General features: G+C 38.3%; 2 protein-coding genes across 2 annotated transcripts in view; one reads left to right on the top strand and one right to left on the bottom strand.

Moving 5' to 3' along the window:
- Nucleotides 1-15,607, bottom strand: part of LOC135085479 (uncharacterized) — a 140,616-nt gene that overhangs the window by 117,459 nt on the left and 7,550 nt on the right. The window lies entirely within an intron of this gene.
- LOC135085478 (uncharacterized) overlaps nucleotides 1-15,607 on the top strand; it is a 78,369-nt gene that overhangs the window by 58,170 nt on the left and 4,592 nt on the right. The window contains exons 8-16 of the mRNA XM_063980269.1: nucleotides 2,092-2,214; nucleotides 2,696-2,825; nucleotides 3,955-4,078; nucleotides 4,876-5,027; nucleotides 12,811-12,907; nucleotides 13,473-13,603; nucleotides 14,071-14,261; nucleotides 14,703-14,789; nucleotides 15,002-15,099. Of these exons, the coding sequence (XP_063836339.1) occupies nucleotides 2,092-2,214; nucleotides 2,696-2,825; nucleotides 3,955-4,078; nucleotides 4,876-5,027; nucleotides 12,811-12,907; nucleotides 13,473-13,603; nucleotides 14,071-14,261; nucleotides 14,703-14,789; nucleotides 15,002-15,099 (1,133 nt within the window). The remainder of the gene's footprint in view (nucleotides 1-2,091; nucleotides 2,215-2,695; nucleotides 2,826-3,954; nucleotides 4,079-4,875; nucleotides 5,028-12,810; nucleotides 12,908-13,472; nucleotides 13,604-14,070; nucleotides 14,262-14,702; nucleotides 14,790-15,001; nucleotides 15,100-15,607) is intronic.

The raw sequence follows: 15,607 nt of genomic DNA, 5'->3' as shown, positions 1-15,607 counted from the left end.
TCCTTAGCTTAAACTTCAATTGATAGTAAATTTTGCTAGAGAACCGCTATAAATTACGATGTCTTAATTTACACAACAAACTCATCCAATTAAAGATCTAAAACAGACCTAGCCTTGATCTTTAGTTTTAAATTTAATATTTTATTTTGTGGTAAGTTTAATGGATACAAAATTACCAAGTAATAACCGTTTAAAATCATGGCCGCTGCAATATTGAAACTCTGTCTTGATTTATACGGGATTATTTATTCCCATATTTACGAGTATTTCTATTACTGCGACTCCTGTGTATAAATAAAATCAAACGAATGAAGGTCCAAGGTAAAATCTAACAAAGTCATCATCATCAGGTCATTTAGTCTCCACTGCAGGAGCACGACCCTCTAATTTACCAGAGGGAAATGGAGGATTTGTCCTACACTCTCCACGCTGGCCAGACGGGTTGGGGAGGCCTGATGCTCGCATACTTGTCCTTTAGTCGCCTTATACGACATCCAGGAAATGATTCGAGTGACAAACATGACCTCAGATCATAGAAGGGAATAGATGTGAAACGGGGGCGTGGCGCGTGTCTCCGCGATATGCCCAGAAACGAACATCGCCCGCGACGCTAGGTTAGTCGCGATTCAGTCGTACTGCGGAAATGTTCTCCGATATTGTTGGATAATGCGTCGTAACGTGCAATAACATAAGTGAAACGAAGAACTACAGGAACAATGAAGTCATTTACCACATGTAAGTATTGCAAATCCATTGGTATTTTGCTTATAAATAAAAAAAACTAAAAAATTTTACGAACGAATTCAGTGGCCGTGACATTTACTGCGATATCGAAATTAGTGGTGATAAAAATTCAAACACGTTGTACATTGACGATTTAGTTAGCAACCACTTTATGTCATGCGTAACTACTGCGCAATGTATTTTATTTCTTCCGATATCCACTGACGCGTGAAAATACACAGTACGGCCGCATGTGCCGGTCGTAACATAGTGCAGGGCTCGTGTTCTAATACGGTTTCCTATTATCGATAAATAGAAGTATATTATAAATTATTATTTTCTATTTTCTAATTTTGAATGAAAAAATCATGAGTTGCTTGCGATTTTTAAGTTTTTACAAAAACAATAACAATAGTAGAAGGGATTAGTAACTGTCAACTATGTAATTACTATAAGAGCTAGTTGAAAGCCTAATATAGGCATTATTTTTGATAAACATAGGCGGTACGAATTTCGCCATAATTAAAAAGTTAATGCGCGATAGTAGTTAATAATAATTACAGTGATCCTGTTATTATTATTAAAGTAAATAATAATTATATTACCAATATTGTAAATACTGGTAAAAATCGCAAGTACCTAAAAGTCATGGGTTAAGCCCATGACTTTTCATACAAACTTTGTCAGTCTATAACTTCTATACTCCATCGATAACGACATTGAGCTTTGGTTGGGGTAAATTAATATAAGGTAACTTCATTTAGTCCCAATAATTGATTCTGAGTTTTTCGTCCATACAAAATGGAACTGACTCCTTTATGCAAAAATCGTTAAAGAACATAATAATAACGTATAATAATAAAAAGGTTTTCATACAAGCATTTTTTAAACCAATTTCGAGCCTTGCCCCCAGGATTTAAAGTATCGATATCTTATCGACTCCATTTTATCTTTCTTCTCTCTAATTGCTTTTTTCAAAGTGTGCGGCACGTCACGCGGCCATTGATTGGCCATAAGGCACGCCTTCTGGCCAATCACAGCACTTTTAAGCCGGTTGCACATGTTGTCGTAGACTCTCAGTCGCTTTGTTTTTACACAGTTGAATGTGTGTGTGGGAGCTGTGGTGGGGGAAATGTGGGGACACTGGTTCTCGTTGTAGTTACGCGCGACTTCATATCTATTCTCTTTCTATGATCTGAGAACATGACCCACACCGGTTGGTTTTTATTAGCGGTCAAGCTGTAAATCCTGGCTACACAGGAGTTGCAGCTGTGGGAACGAGAGGTGGGAATAGTCCCGTCTTACAGCATCCATTTAGGTAACCCACGAATGTAAAAGGTCATAATGCTATTTCACTTTGTATCCCAGGACATGGAGACCTCAAGTAACCTGGCATCAGAAGCGGAGCTTCAAGAATGGGACCCCATGGACTCCATGGTGCAGACGAGGCATGGACGCGTCAATTCCCACATGGATGACGAGAAGTTTGAGGTGAAGATCTCATTTATGTATTTTAGTATCATAAATTAATTGAAAGTTGGTTTGGCCTTAGAATTAGAAAAAAAAAGAGAGAGAAGTATGTCGGCAAAACGACTATTGCACTGGGTAGTTGGTTTTTACCAGTTCTTAGTAGAATTGAAGTTGGAACACTAACTTTTACACAATTCGGGTACACGTTGAAGAAAGGGGAATCTAGAATAAAGCCATGTGTTTTTATAATGTATGAAATTAATGAATGAATCGTAATAACGACAACCGAGACTCTACGAGTACAGGGTCAAATTTAGGTAGTTTACAGTGCTTCTACATTGCCCAAGATGCCTACTATTAATAGCTTTCCGGGGCCTTAACATTGGCGTATCTAGGTTCTTTTCAGGGGGGCTTTAGCCCCTGATATGCCATGTCGCCCCAGGAACACATAATGTTGAGATAGGAAGACCATTTCCTTCGTTTAACTCCATCCCATTTGCAGACGTTACTGGTAAGGCGAGGGGGCGGCGAAGCGATATCGCTCGGAGTGCCGGTGGACAACGGAGTGACGGCACTCAGAGTGTACATAGAGGGAGCTGTGGAGCACGCGGTGCTGTACCCTCCTAATGACGGTGAGTTTGAACCCTCTTTTTTAACAAGAAATGCGTTAAATATACCCAATAGTCCGGTGGATTATGTGAGGTTCTCCCTGCCAGGTGGGCAGGAGGGCCTACCAACTAAAACCCGACAGTGTCCTCCGGAGCCAATGAAACGGAGCCAGGAGCTGTTGTCCTAATTTGGACATTCGTCCATCGCTGAGTTTGTACCTCCTCCTTACCCCTTTAGTGTTTACCCACAGATTATAGACACAGTAGATAAATCAATAAATACTGTGTTATAGAGGTGGTAACTTTTTTCACGTAGTTCTAAAGCACTAGAGGTAATTCAAATTAACTACAGCCTATCGAAAATGCATACTTTTTCTTTCATTTAGATATAAGTTAGTTTTTTTTAAGTTTCTATTGATATTAAATCACTCTATTTACTTAGATATTCCAACAGAAATAATACCTATCATTTCCACAATCATCCACTACGCCGTAGGAAGCTCACAAATGACTCGCAATCACCAAATCATTGCAAATGATAATGACCATACACTGCTGTTATTTAACTGTCACATTAAAAATGATTTTCCGCAATTCAAAAGCGTCAGTAATCTGGTGTAATTTTCTTAATCATGCTTGATACCTACAATATAGAAAACCCTGTCAGATTCAAAAGAGGTATTCTGAAAAACCAATGAAATCACGCGAAACACTGTGGTATTTTATGGAGTCAAAGTGGAAGCTGATTTCCAAAAACCTGTACTACTCACTCTGAGTACTTATGCTTCTAATTCCCGTTTTCTATAATCAATCCTTATCCAAATCCGTCCTTCAACTGTCAAATCAAAATCTTTTTTCGATCAAATATCCACAATTTTCGATGCTATTACACTTATAAACAGAATAAAAATGTGAAAACATCGAAAACCGAGGATATTTAGACCAAAAACCAATCTAAATTTGACAGTTGACGGACAGATTTGGATTGAGATTTGAGATTGATTATAGAAAACCAGCATTCGATTACTAAGATTGTATAGACTGAGACGGGAAACCCTTAGAAGCAAAGGAATACAAGGGCCCTTTCTCACGCAAAACTGGACTGTCGTGTGAACACACTAGAGTCATTTCCCTAACACGATTCGTCTTACAGCTCCTCAAATCGACCTCTACAACATATCATCGGTCAGCGCCTTTTCCCCTGCCTCCAAGACTGAAGGCCTGATGCCCAGAGACGTTCTCCTGGTCTTCCCCGGAGTCAACTTGGAGGAGGACATGTGAGTATTTGAATATTACTACATCATTTTAAGTTCAGTGGAAGTCCAGCTAGTATATATCATTTCATCCATGAAGACGCGCCCCACCAATTTTTGGTCGAGGGAAGCGCGGGGTGCGGGGAGTTAGATCCGAGCAATCCGAGCGTCATTATTGTAGTGTGCGTGTGCACTCATGGATGATTTAGCGTGTATCGATAACACTCAAACATTAGCGGAAGAATGGTGGGGCGCGTCTTCGTGGATGAAACGATCTATACCACTGCACTGTAGAAAACAGATTTCCCTTTTTTCTTTCAATTCTCTTATTGAAGTCGTCGATTCATCGAGCAGAGAGGGAAAGAAAATAAAGATACTTAACTAAAAGCTTTAACAAATGTAAAAATTATACAGATTTTGGTCGCAACCCTTCCCACGCTGACTATATTAATGTTCGTGCCTATTTTCCCATACCGCGATTCAAGTAGCACTATAGTCCAGTTTCCACCAGTGCCAGATCCATAAGTAGGTCATAGAACAAGTATTGCAGGTCACACCAAGGGCCAGTTGTATGCCCCAAATGCAAGTAGAACTCCTGCCTTCTTTCACCAATAAGCAATAACTCATACTCATATCCTGCTCCCACCAGACTACAGGTCACACCAAGGGCCAGTTGTATGCCCCAAATGCAAGTAGAACTCCTGACTTCCTTTCGCCAATAACTCATTGTTCGTTTCAGCAAGTATTTCCATAACGACCGGTCCTCCGCTGCCCGCATCCAGGCCCTTCAATAACTCATACTCATATCCTTCTCCCACCAGACTATCAGTGATACCAGCGACGCCAGTGGCCTCCGACGCAGCGATGGTGGGTACATGGCACCTGAGCGTGCGCTGCGACACTTGCGACTACCGTCTTTGTGTGGGTGCGCGCGCGCAACTGCATTTTGGCGTCGAGGAGACAGATCGGCCTGGTGAGTATTTTCAACTCTATAGCTGTGCGAATAAGGTACTTTTTGGACTTTCTGAAGACATTTTCTTAGCAACCCTAACCCTATGGCAGTTCCAATAAGGAAAGCTTCTTTTTTATGTAACCTTAAATTTTTAACAAGCTAACACGAAAATCTCTTCAAATCTTTTTGCCAAGTCGAAGTATTTGAATCCACAGCTGAACTTAAAAAAAAACGGTTTATGCAGCATCCCCGCAGGTTTAGTTAACTTTTGTTACGTCGTCCGTCCATCGAACGGGAATTCCGGTACAGGCTCTTCAACACTACCGTCAAGGACCTTTCTTAAACTGAATGTCGATATGCTTTCGTTTATCCCAATTTTTGACGATTAAAGTTTTAATTTTTAACCGACTTCAACAAAAGGAGCAAGTTCTCAATTCGGTTGGGAATTTGTATGCCATAATTATTTGGCAGTTTGGCACGGACCATTAGAGATGAAGAATCTAATTCATGTAACTTCCCGGAAAGGTACTTAAATTCACTAAAAACCAGCTCATGTTATCCTTAAAATCTTAACATCAAAAAACCCATGGTCTGACCATGGAAAGAACGACTTCCGTGTGAAAATATACTAGTTTCTTACAATAAAGGTGTAAATCTTTTGAAACTATGTATAAAAAACTAATACGCAGTTCAAAGACCTTTTTCTTATCACATGAAAGTAATATACTTATCTAAATTAATTATTAATACGAGTATGTAGCTTAATTACGTTGCTAAGCGCCAAACTTAAGAATTGCTGGACGAATCCGGTATTTTCCAAAAATTCGGTTTTTTGAAGAACGAATAAATTACGAAGAGAAGGGCTCAGTTTTCTGAATGTATTTCAAATAGGGGAAAAATTCACCATAAACATCATCATCAGGACATTTAGTGTCCACTGCAGAAGCACGAACAAGGATCCGTTTGTCTATCTTTACAGCACCAAGAGTGAGCAAGACAGATTGTATCGATAATTCGACACATTATAATCGATTTACCGAAAAAACTCGCGCCGAGCCGGCTAGTCTCGCAAAACAGTTATGTATAATAAAAACCTCGCTATTATTATTGAATCAATCATCGATTCATCATGTAGATTGTAGACGGACTAACTGCTAATATATGTACCAAAAATTCAAAAAACCCATCAAGCAATTTTCACTTATACACAAGGCAATAAAGTTCAAACTCCTCTGTGATGATTTGTCATTTTCTGACATGTTACAGCACAGGCAACACCACGTCAGAATATATTTTTTGTGCTATTATAGCACTTATTATTACAACTACAAAGAGACTATTTAAAATTTTACAGTTTTGTCTGTTTTGATTTCGTTCTGTCGTGAATTTTTCATAATTTCATGGGTTAGGTTAGGATTTTTTAAGTAAAATCCCTTTTACCAGGAAAGTTAAAAAATATATCACAGGAACTAAAAATAATCTAAGAAAAGTAGTAGGTATTTAGGTTACTGTGGTTTGAGTGATTTGAATGTTCAAAAAATGCAGAACCCGATTCGGTTTTAAGCATTTTGAGCTTTTTACACTTAGGCTGAGTTGCACCACCATCTACTTTAACTTTGACAAGTGTCAAAAATCTGTCAAGCTCAATACAAAAAACACCGGTTATTGTTATTGCTACGGTTAAAATAAGGTGGTGCAACTCAAACTTAATAACTTATTTTAGCAAGTCAACAAGTTCAAACAAAATTCAACATAAAGACTAATCAAACCATACTTGTTAGCATTCGCAAATCCGTAATCAAGGAAAATAAAAAAAATACAACAAAACTCCCAAAAAAACTCCAAAGCATTGGGAATGTCCATCCAAATATTGACTGTCAATTCGCAGCGCCAAAAACATGCAAAAAACTCGAAAAAACATACAGCAAATAAAGGTAAACACCCGCTTCTTATGCAATTGTAATAGAATCGATTTTGCACTAAAAATGTAGTTGATAGTACTGTACAGTCAGCGTCAAATAGTTTGTGACACCCAAAGTGGCCAAAAAGTTGACAGCACAACCTTATTTCAACGTAACAAAGACGTGTTTCGAACTTTCTGGCTACTTTGGGTGTCACGAACTATTTGACGCTGACTGTACAAACATTCATGGTTGTCCAGACACAAAAACTTATCTAGAAATATACTCGTAGGTAATTAGCATATTATTTTGGACTCTATTGCGTTGTGATAAGGAACAAAAATTTAACATTTGAACTTGCTTTATGGGTATAAAAACTATCAAATATTTTAGTTACATCAATCATCTCCGATAGAAATATCAGCTTCAATAAAAACTGGCAATTTTGTTAAACTACATACAAAACGAAGTCATTCGCCGTGTGTCTGTCTGTTCGCGATAAACTCGAAAACTACTGAACGGATTTTAATATATTTTTTACTGATAGATACAGTGATTCATGAGGAAGGTTTAGGTTTATAATTTGTCAAGAATAATAGTTTGTATGCCAGGTGTTGGAAATTCTCACTATTTAAGTCTTTCTGTGATAAATTCACGCGGGCGAAGCCACGGGTAAAAGCTTGTTGGCCTATAAAATACTTAAAATATGGGTCATTTGAAAGCAATTACCCAATTTCCTGTAGTCATAAAAATAGAGCAATCAAACCTTCTTGATCTATTTATAACTCCATAAAAACTAAACAAGGAAAATTTTAAAGCATTTACCGACATTATAAAGGTCATACACAATAATATACAGGATGTTAAAATACGTAAAGAAGCCTAAAATTTAATTTTGCACAAGAAAAAGAGTTAAATTACGAAACAGTTTTAGTAGCAAGTCAAAACAGTAAATTCTATTACTAATGTTATTACAAAACAAAACAGTTAAAAAAATTAATAGGTTTGTAAGTCCATCACACATGCAAAATGCTGGAAGGATTCTGATGCATCCCTACATTTTTATAGCATCAAAATAAAATACTGAGATCCTGTAAAATTTTTAAGCAACACGTAGTTTTAGAGCGTTCTTTACTACAAAATAAGTTTTAAAACATGATTTATTCTTATTCGTGGTAAAAAAAAAAAGTATAATCAAAAATAGGGAACATCACAGAATCCAAAGCATTAAAAGCGCATGCAAACACCAAAGAGTAAAAAATAAAAAAAATAACCTTTAGACGTCAAGTTGACAGCGCACTTCGCGCCAAAATGCCGACGCACTTTTTCTGGGTCAAGGACACAACCGCCGAATGCCTACACAATCTCGATCGAACATCGCTTGTAATTTTAAATGTCGAACCAAACTCGACCGAACGTGACATCATAACTGGTTTTTTTACGAGAACACTTTTGTAAGCGTTAATACCTCCATACAGACCGGCAAGTAGAGCTAAACTATATTATATGTTTTAAGTAGTTGTGATAAATGCTATTTTTCAATATATGCGTGTTGAAAACTGTGCACATTGTGTGAGAAGTGGAGGAAACGTTTAAAAAAAAACACGACAAAGGCAAATCACTGCTGTAATCATGACTCTTGTGGAGCAAGTTAGAAAAAATATGTTTCTTTTTCTTTTGTGACATTTTTATACTCATTTGTATTTTTTCTTAAAAAATTACTTATAATAACCGATTTTTGTTAGATTTATAATTTTTTTCACAAATAACCAACATCCTCAACAATAAACACTGCCAAAAACAAAAAAAACACAATCAAATCGAATAACGTCCGTCAATACTTTTTTTTTAAACAAAACACTCGACAAAACACAAAAAACTGACTCCCGAAGTGGCAACAACGAAGTCACGTTTGTAAAAAAAACAAATGCCGCTACAAAATAACAAAATACGATCGCACGAGTGCGTTCAAACAAAACACACGAGGAACTAAGTTGGTACTATCATATAGGTTACATGGTTTATCGGGTATTCGTCATTTGTTTAACTATATCATAATCTTGGGTCAAAGTCCAAAGCAAGCGATGCTACTGCTTGCTATGAGTAATGGACGGACTTCAATCGGACTTCCAAATACAGTTTGGACAAATGCAATGTGTTATGTGGCATTTAAAGTGGTTGTAATATGTGCTATTTTACAAAAAAATTATATGCTGGACTAAATAAAATTAAGATACGGAAGACACTGTTAGTTTGTTACATTCTCACACCTATAAAACTGAATCAATTTTAGTAAATATTAACTATAAATAAATAGAATTAGATTTGACCTAGCAATGGCGGAGGTTTTGTCAAAAATCAAGTTAGGGATATCAAAAGACTTTTTAAAGAAGATTTTTGAACAAAAAAAAAACAAAATGTACATTCAAGTCATAAAAAAAAACAAATTAATAACTAAAACCACACATTGGTTCCACTACCCAACACAGAATTCTAAAGTAACACCCGTATTCACGAACGATACTTGCTTAAGTGAAGCAGCAAATCGAACGCACAGAGTTGAATAGATCTCTGTGATTGATTCCTGTCACCCTGTGGGTCCACGCGCACTGTGAGACCTCATAGTGATGTTTGTGAATACGGGCGTAACTCTCAGACAAGCTATGCTATAACTGGATGACAGTCTTTACGCCATAAAATAGTGTACTATCACAAATGAAACACACTATCACAAAATATAACAGAAGACAAACTCCATACTAAACGCGCTCGAGCCACGCACACATAGACATCGCTCTAGCAAGACTGTCTTGGACGAATGCGAGCGCGACGTGGCGCGAGCGCGACAGACGTTCGCCACACGTTCGCTGTGGTTCGCTTGAGTCACGCGCCGGTCAACCGCCTGTGATATTATTTTGTTTTGCGAAATTGACGAAAATGAGTGAACAGAAAAAGTCGTATTAAAATTGTTCGGTATTTGGTTGCTTAAACTCATCATTAAATACCGAATTTTCATTTTTTAAATTACCAGTTGATTCGGGGAGGTAAGTATTTAAGTTATTTATTTGAATTTCAATTGAAATTGAAAGCCAACTCAATTATTAGGAATATCGAACTGTTTTAGAGAGGTTTTATGAATTATTGGATAACTAGCTTTTGCCCGCGGCTTCACCCGCGTGAAATTCAGTTTGTCACAGATCGTCATAAATTATAGCCTTATGTTATTCTGGGTTATAAACAATAATACTGTAAAGTTACATCAAAATCCGTTCAGTAGTTTTTGCGTGAAAGAGCAACAAACATCCAGACATCCAAACTTTCGCATTTATAGGTAATATTAGTTGGATAATAGTGTCAACCACTCAACTACATACTACTTCCTTCTCGTGTATTTGTTTGCAAACTATTACTATAATAACGTACTAAATATAAATAAGTATACGTGGATATCTGTTATTGTCTTTCTTGCATAGTATTAAGAGAAACATTTTTCTATCATAACGAAATAAACGCAACACATGACAAGACAACCCTAGCGCGACGGCCGAGCGTGCGAGCGAGAGAGGTATGCAAAGCGAGGTACATACATGAGTTTACCTTCTGTTATATTTTGTGACACTATGTTGATAATAACGTGATTAAAACACTAATCATAATATTTATTTAGACTTCTGAATCAATATCATAAATCTTCATAGAAAAAAAATGTTAGTAGTTTGTTCAGCCAGGGGAACAGCTGACTGTCTAAAATTAGCTAAGAATGGGGGTTATTGTATGACCCTCTTTGTATGGAGAATTTGAAAAATGTAATTTTTCTATACAAACATTTTTGCGAAATATGAAAGTTGATTCTTGTAAAAAAAGATAGTCGTATTTTAATAACGGAAACGGACACCACTTAGGTATTGCAAATGATTGGAAAACCTAATATTTTTTTTGATAATTCTGTTTTTTTATTAAAATAAAAAAACATGATTTTTTCAACCCTGCTATACAGCCAGGTTCTACATTATAATAATAATTATCATATCATTAAGGTTGGTGGTCTATGACAGTTCATTGCATCTGACGTCTGAGACCTTATAACCTTAGTTCTTATCAGCCATTGAAGATGGCTTATCTTCTCATCTTCACAGAGGCGGGATCTAATAATATTTAATACTACCGCCCGCGACTTTGTACGCGTGGATCCCGTTTTACCCCCTTCATCAATCTTACGCGGTTTAGATTTTTTCATTCAAATGTTTTTTCCCTCTAACTCCCGTTCCCGTGGGAATTTTGCAATATCCTGTTGTAACTAAGCTTTAAATTTACTAAGATACCTGCATACCAAATTTCAAGCGTCTAACATAAGCGGTTTAGATTTTTCATACAAAAGGATTTTCCCCCTAATTCCCGTTCCCGTGGGAATTTTGCAATATCCTATTGTAACTAAGCTTTAAGTTTACTAAGATACCTGCATGCCAAATTTCAAGCGTCTAACTTAAGTGGTTTAGATTTTTCATACAAAAGGATTTTCCCGCTAATTCCCGTTCCCGTGGGTATTCCGAAGTATACTATAACCTGCCCAGGAGTACGAAGAATAATTGTACCAAGTTTCGTTAAAATCCGTCCAGTAGTTTTGTTTCTATAAGGAACATACAGACGGACAGACAGACAAAAATTTTACTGATTGCATTTTTGGCATCAGTATCGATCTCTAATCACCCCCTGATAGTTATTTTGAAAATATATTTCATGTACAGAATTGACCTCTCTACAGATTTATTATAAGTATAGATTATTCCCAGAATTGTTGTTGTCTTTATCATAGTATCGACTTGATAAACTATGAACCCTGATCCCTGGCACACACGTCATGTTTCCTATTTACTAAATGCCGTTTTCCGCATTCGTAATATCTCTTTCACTCATTCGGAAAATCTTATAAGAGCGATTAAGATAGGAGAATCTTTTTGAGTCATTTTCTTATGCAACTATTAAATCCTACCGTCTGCTTTTGGGACAATAATGTGGGCTAGTGGCCACTGGCTACAGGCTACAGCTGAAAAGATGCAGCTTATGTAAGTCAGTCACCATCTTCTCAGCCTCTTTGTCAAAATGTATAAAGTTGTTGTAAGTGTAAAGAAACACTGATATGAGATATAGCAAATATTTGTGTCTTTTCCGCACGCCAAATTTTTTCAATGAACTTATTTTGGATGAGGAAATTAATCCTTCAAGTTCCGCGAATCTAGACACAATAGATAATCAATTGTTATGACATTAATTAATGCCGTCTGAGACTCAATCGGTTAGTCAAAAAACAACACTTATAGCGATTTTTTATCTACAAAGAAAATGTATTCTTAACACTTTCCTGGACAGTGAACTGCTATAGCCGTCATAACAATTAAACTTCTATTGTCTGGGTTACTGTCCGGGAAAGTATTAAAAATGCTGAAAACATCGCTGACGCTCCTCAATCTACTGGATTCAGTGCCTTTAAAGTGAAGGGGGAAGGAGTCAGGATGTTTACATTAGGACTCAATTACTTATAATGACTTTTCACTAGCTACTATCATAGTCCAAAAATACAGGCACATATCTTATGCGACAGGTGAAGGTGTTGGACTGGCCGACTCAAGATCCGAGGAACGCTAGTTCGAACTCCGCCGCTGGACTATTGTGGTGAACCCACTCGTAACACAAGCAATTATTTAGCTTACGAGGGTTATCTTAACAGGTCTTTTGATTAATTTCGTTGCGGGTCCAATGACAGTTTAACATTCCCCTGGGACAAACTTGACACGGTCAAGCTGTAGATCCTGGCTACACAGGAGTTGCAGCGGTGAGACGAGAGATGGGGATAGAACGCGCGAATCCTAAGAAGAGACAGCAATCAATTTTGATTCTTGTTTCAGATATGTTGAAGTTCAGAATCACTGGGCCAGTAGCCAGCGTGCGGGAGTCAGTTCTGATCGACGAATACGGCTTGGAGCTTGCCAAACTACCCTACAGGTAATTTCATTAAAGCCCTTAAAGTATTTTATATCCTTTCCTTGACCCAGGGATAACCGTTATCATTGTTTTTCTCTCCATGGTCCAATGGTAAATTAGGGTTTGATTCCCAGACAGGGCCGTCTACTAGAGGCCCTGGGCACTTCAGGGTCAACGGGGCCCTTATTATCTTGAAAAAGTTTTTCTTAAGAGCAGACAGGGGCCCTCTTGATCGCGGGGCTCTAGGCACGTCCAGATTGCCCAGTGGTAAAGAGGGGCCTGTTCCCAGATAAGTTACGCATTTTTAACTTAATTTGTTTATCAACTAAGTCAATGGTTCCCAAAGTGGGGGGCGTGCTTCCCAGGGGAGGCGCAAAGACCTTTAAAGGAGGGCGCGGGCCATCTGTGTACTTAAGTATAAATAACCTGCGACCGCTGAGAGAATGCATTCCAGACTGCTCGATACGACCAATAAATAATCTTAACTGGAGGAGGGGGGGCGCGAAATTTTTTGTATGGTCAAGTAGGGGCGCGTCTCAAATTAGTTTGGGAACCAATGAACTAAGTTTTGATCTATCTTTTCCAGCTACCCCCCAATGACAAGAGACCCAGAGCACACCATGGAGAGCCCAGTGGCGGATCTGGTGGCCGACGTGCAGATACCGAGCGTGAAAGGGTCGAGGGTATATGCCAAGATCGTCGGGAGAGACACTAAGGGTAAGCTTCAGCTTACTGTTATTGGAAAGACTAAGAATCAGACAGTTTTATGGAAAATTAGCACCTACTACAGCAACAGCATAATAAGATGGTAGTGTTTAGTTAGGTTGATGTGCCGTCTAGATAGGATACGTAGATATCAAAACTGTAGATATAAAGAAACGGACTTTAAATGACATATTAAAATAACCTAATAAAAAAGGAATATTATACGGTAGAATATTGTTTTTAGATAAAAATGAGTGTTTCTGGAACTGCCCACACTACAATAAAAACTTGAACTCTAGAATTTTATGAAATTAGATTTAAGCAAGCAAGTACCACAGGATAACGTAGCTAGTACTTACTCACTTTTAAAGAAAAATTCCACAGCAGAGGAATAACGATCTTCAGTACTGATAAATACGACGCTTAAAGGCCAAATTAGAATAAAGGTTTTTCTAATCCCATAACTTTTTCCATTTCAGGAGAACCCTTCGCCCGTCTAGCAGGCCCTCTCCTCCACCAATCAGAGGTCAGGATGGGCAGATCAGCAGCCCTGGTGTTCCCAGACTCCAAGAACGACCTGGAAGCCGCTGAAGAAGCCAACTCCAGGATCTACAATGAGAGGCTGGAGTTTAACGATAGCGTTACACCATATAACAGGGCCGTTTCACAGGTAAGAGCTCCACCAAGCTTGCGGTGTAAGCATATAGGCTCTACTCGATTGCCTATTAGACCATAGGGTAGTAGAGTAAGTAAATAGACATTTTGACGAAGAAGTTATGGCTTGGAATGGAAGAGATTCCCTCAAGAATGACAGCCGCCTGGCCTGCTGGTTCTCGTACCGGACTACTAAGCCAGAGTTCGTGGGTTAGATTTTGTATTGGGCCGCGTGTGTCCTACGAGTGTGTTTTTACAAGTATGTTTTTCCGTGGTTGGGTTATCACAACTTCTTTAATTGAAGATTAGATGGCGCTGTGTAAAATAAGGGACATATATTTCTTCTGTCTCCATTAAAAACTTAAGCGCGAAAACGTGACAAAACTGACAAATCACAGATGTGGCCTAATCCAGATCTGTGTGACAAATAGACAGTAAGTAAACTTTTATGTTTCAGGTTGTCAACCAACGTGGTACTATACTAACAGCGGTTCAAATCGGCCTCGGCTCCAGACTGTACGGCGCTCCTGGTGATAACCTACAGGTAATCATATTAGGTCCTAATTGTACTTATTTCCTGAATGTTAAATTGTTAAGATGAAGCTATTAGAATTCCTGACGTAACTTTTTTACCTTTTTAAAAGATAGAAGACAGACATAGAAAGACACAATTTTGCGACAAATGGTATAAAATGGCGATAAAGAACTTAAGTCAACGATGTTTTTATGGTTGTTAAAAAGTGCCAATTCTTCCAGCTCCACTTCGAGGTGACCAACTACAGGGACCAGTCCGTCAGCTTCCGATTCAGGGCTGTTGGAGAGCAAAGATTCCTGAGGGGCATCTCTCCTTTACAGTAAGTTTATTTGATCATCATCATCAGGTCATTCTTCTTCTTCTTGTCGTGTCGACAACAAACCTACACAGCGTCAGCCCAAAACTCCGCCACAAGAGTGGCGTTATCAGTAGCCTTCATAAAATTTTCCTGCGTGCAATTATTTGGGCACGCAGGGCACGACATCATGTGCTTCGTCGACTGGGGAACAAAACCACACTTGCTTTCAGGTCATTTAGTGTCCACGACCCTCTCTAATTTAATAGAGGTAAATGGAGGAGTTGGCTTACTCCTCACGTTGGCCAGACTGGTTGGGGTGGCCTGATTTTCGCATGTTTTTAAGTCGCTTTTTACGACTTCCACGGAGAAGTGGGCAACGTCCTGTCTAACAAAATTAGCAGTCAGCACTAGGTTGCTGTGGCCTGTGACAGTGCTGTGTTGAACGATGGAATACGTGTTAAAAATAAATTTAATTCCAATTAGAGCACCTGCCCAAAATATCGATAGGTGCTCTAAGTGGAATAGGCAA

This window comes from Ostrinia nubilalis, chromosome 28 (assembly GCF_963855985.1).
Source record: "Ostrinia nubilalis chromosome 28, ilOstNubi1.1, whole genome shotgun sequence".
Classification (NCBI taxonomy): Eukaryota; Metazoa; Arthropoda; class Insecta; order Lepidoptera; family Crambidae; genus Ostrinia; species Ostrinia nubilalis.
Note: the sequence above shows the minus strand (reverse complement) of the source record. Positions and strands in the feature narration are given on the sequence as shown.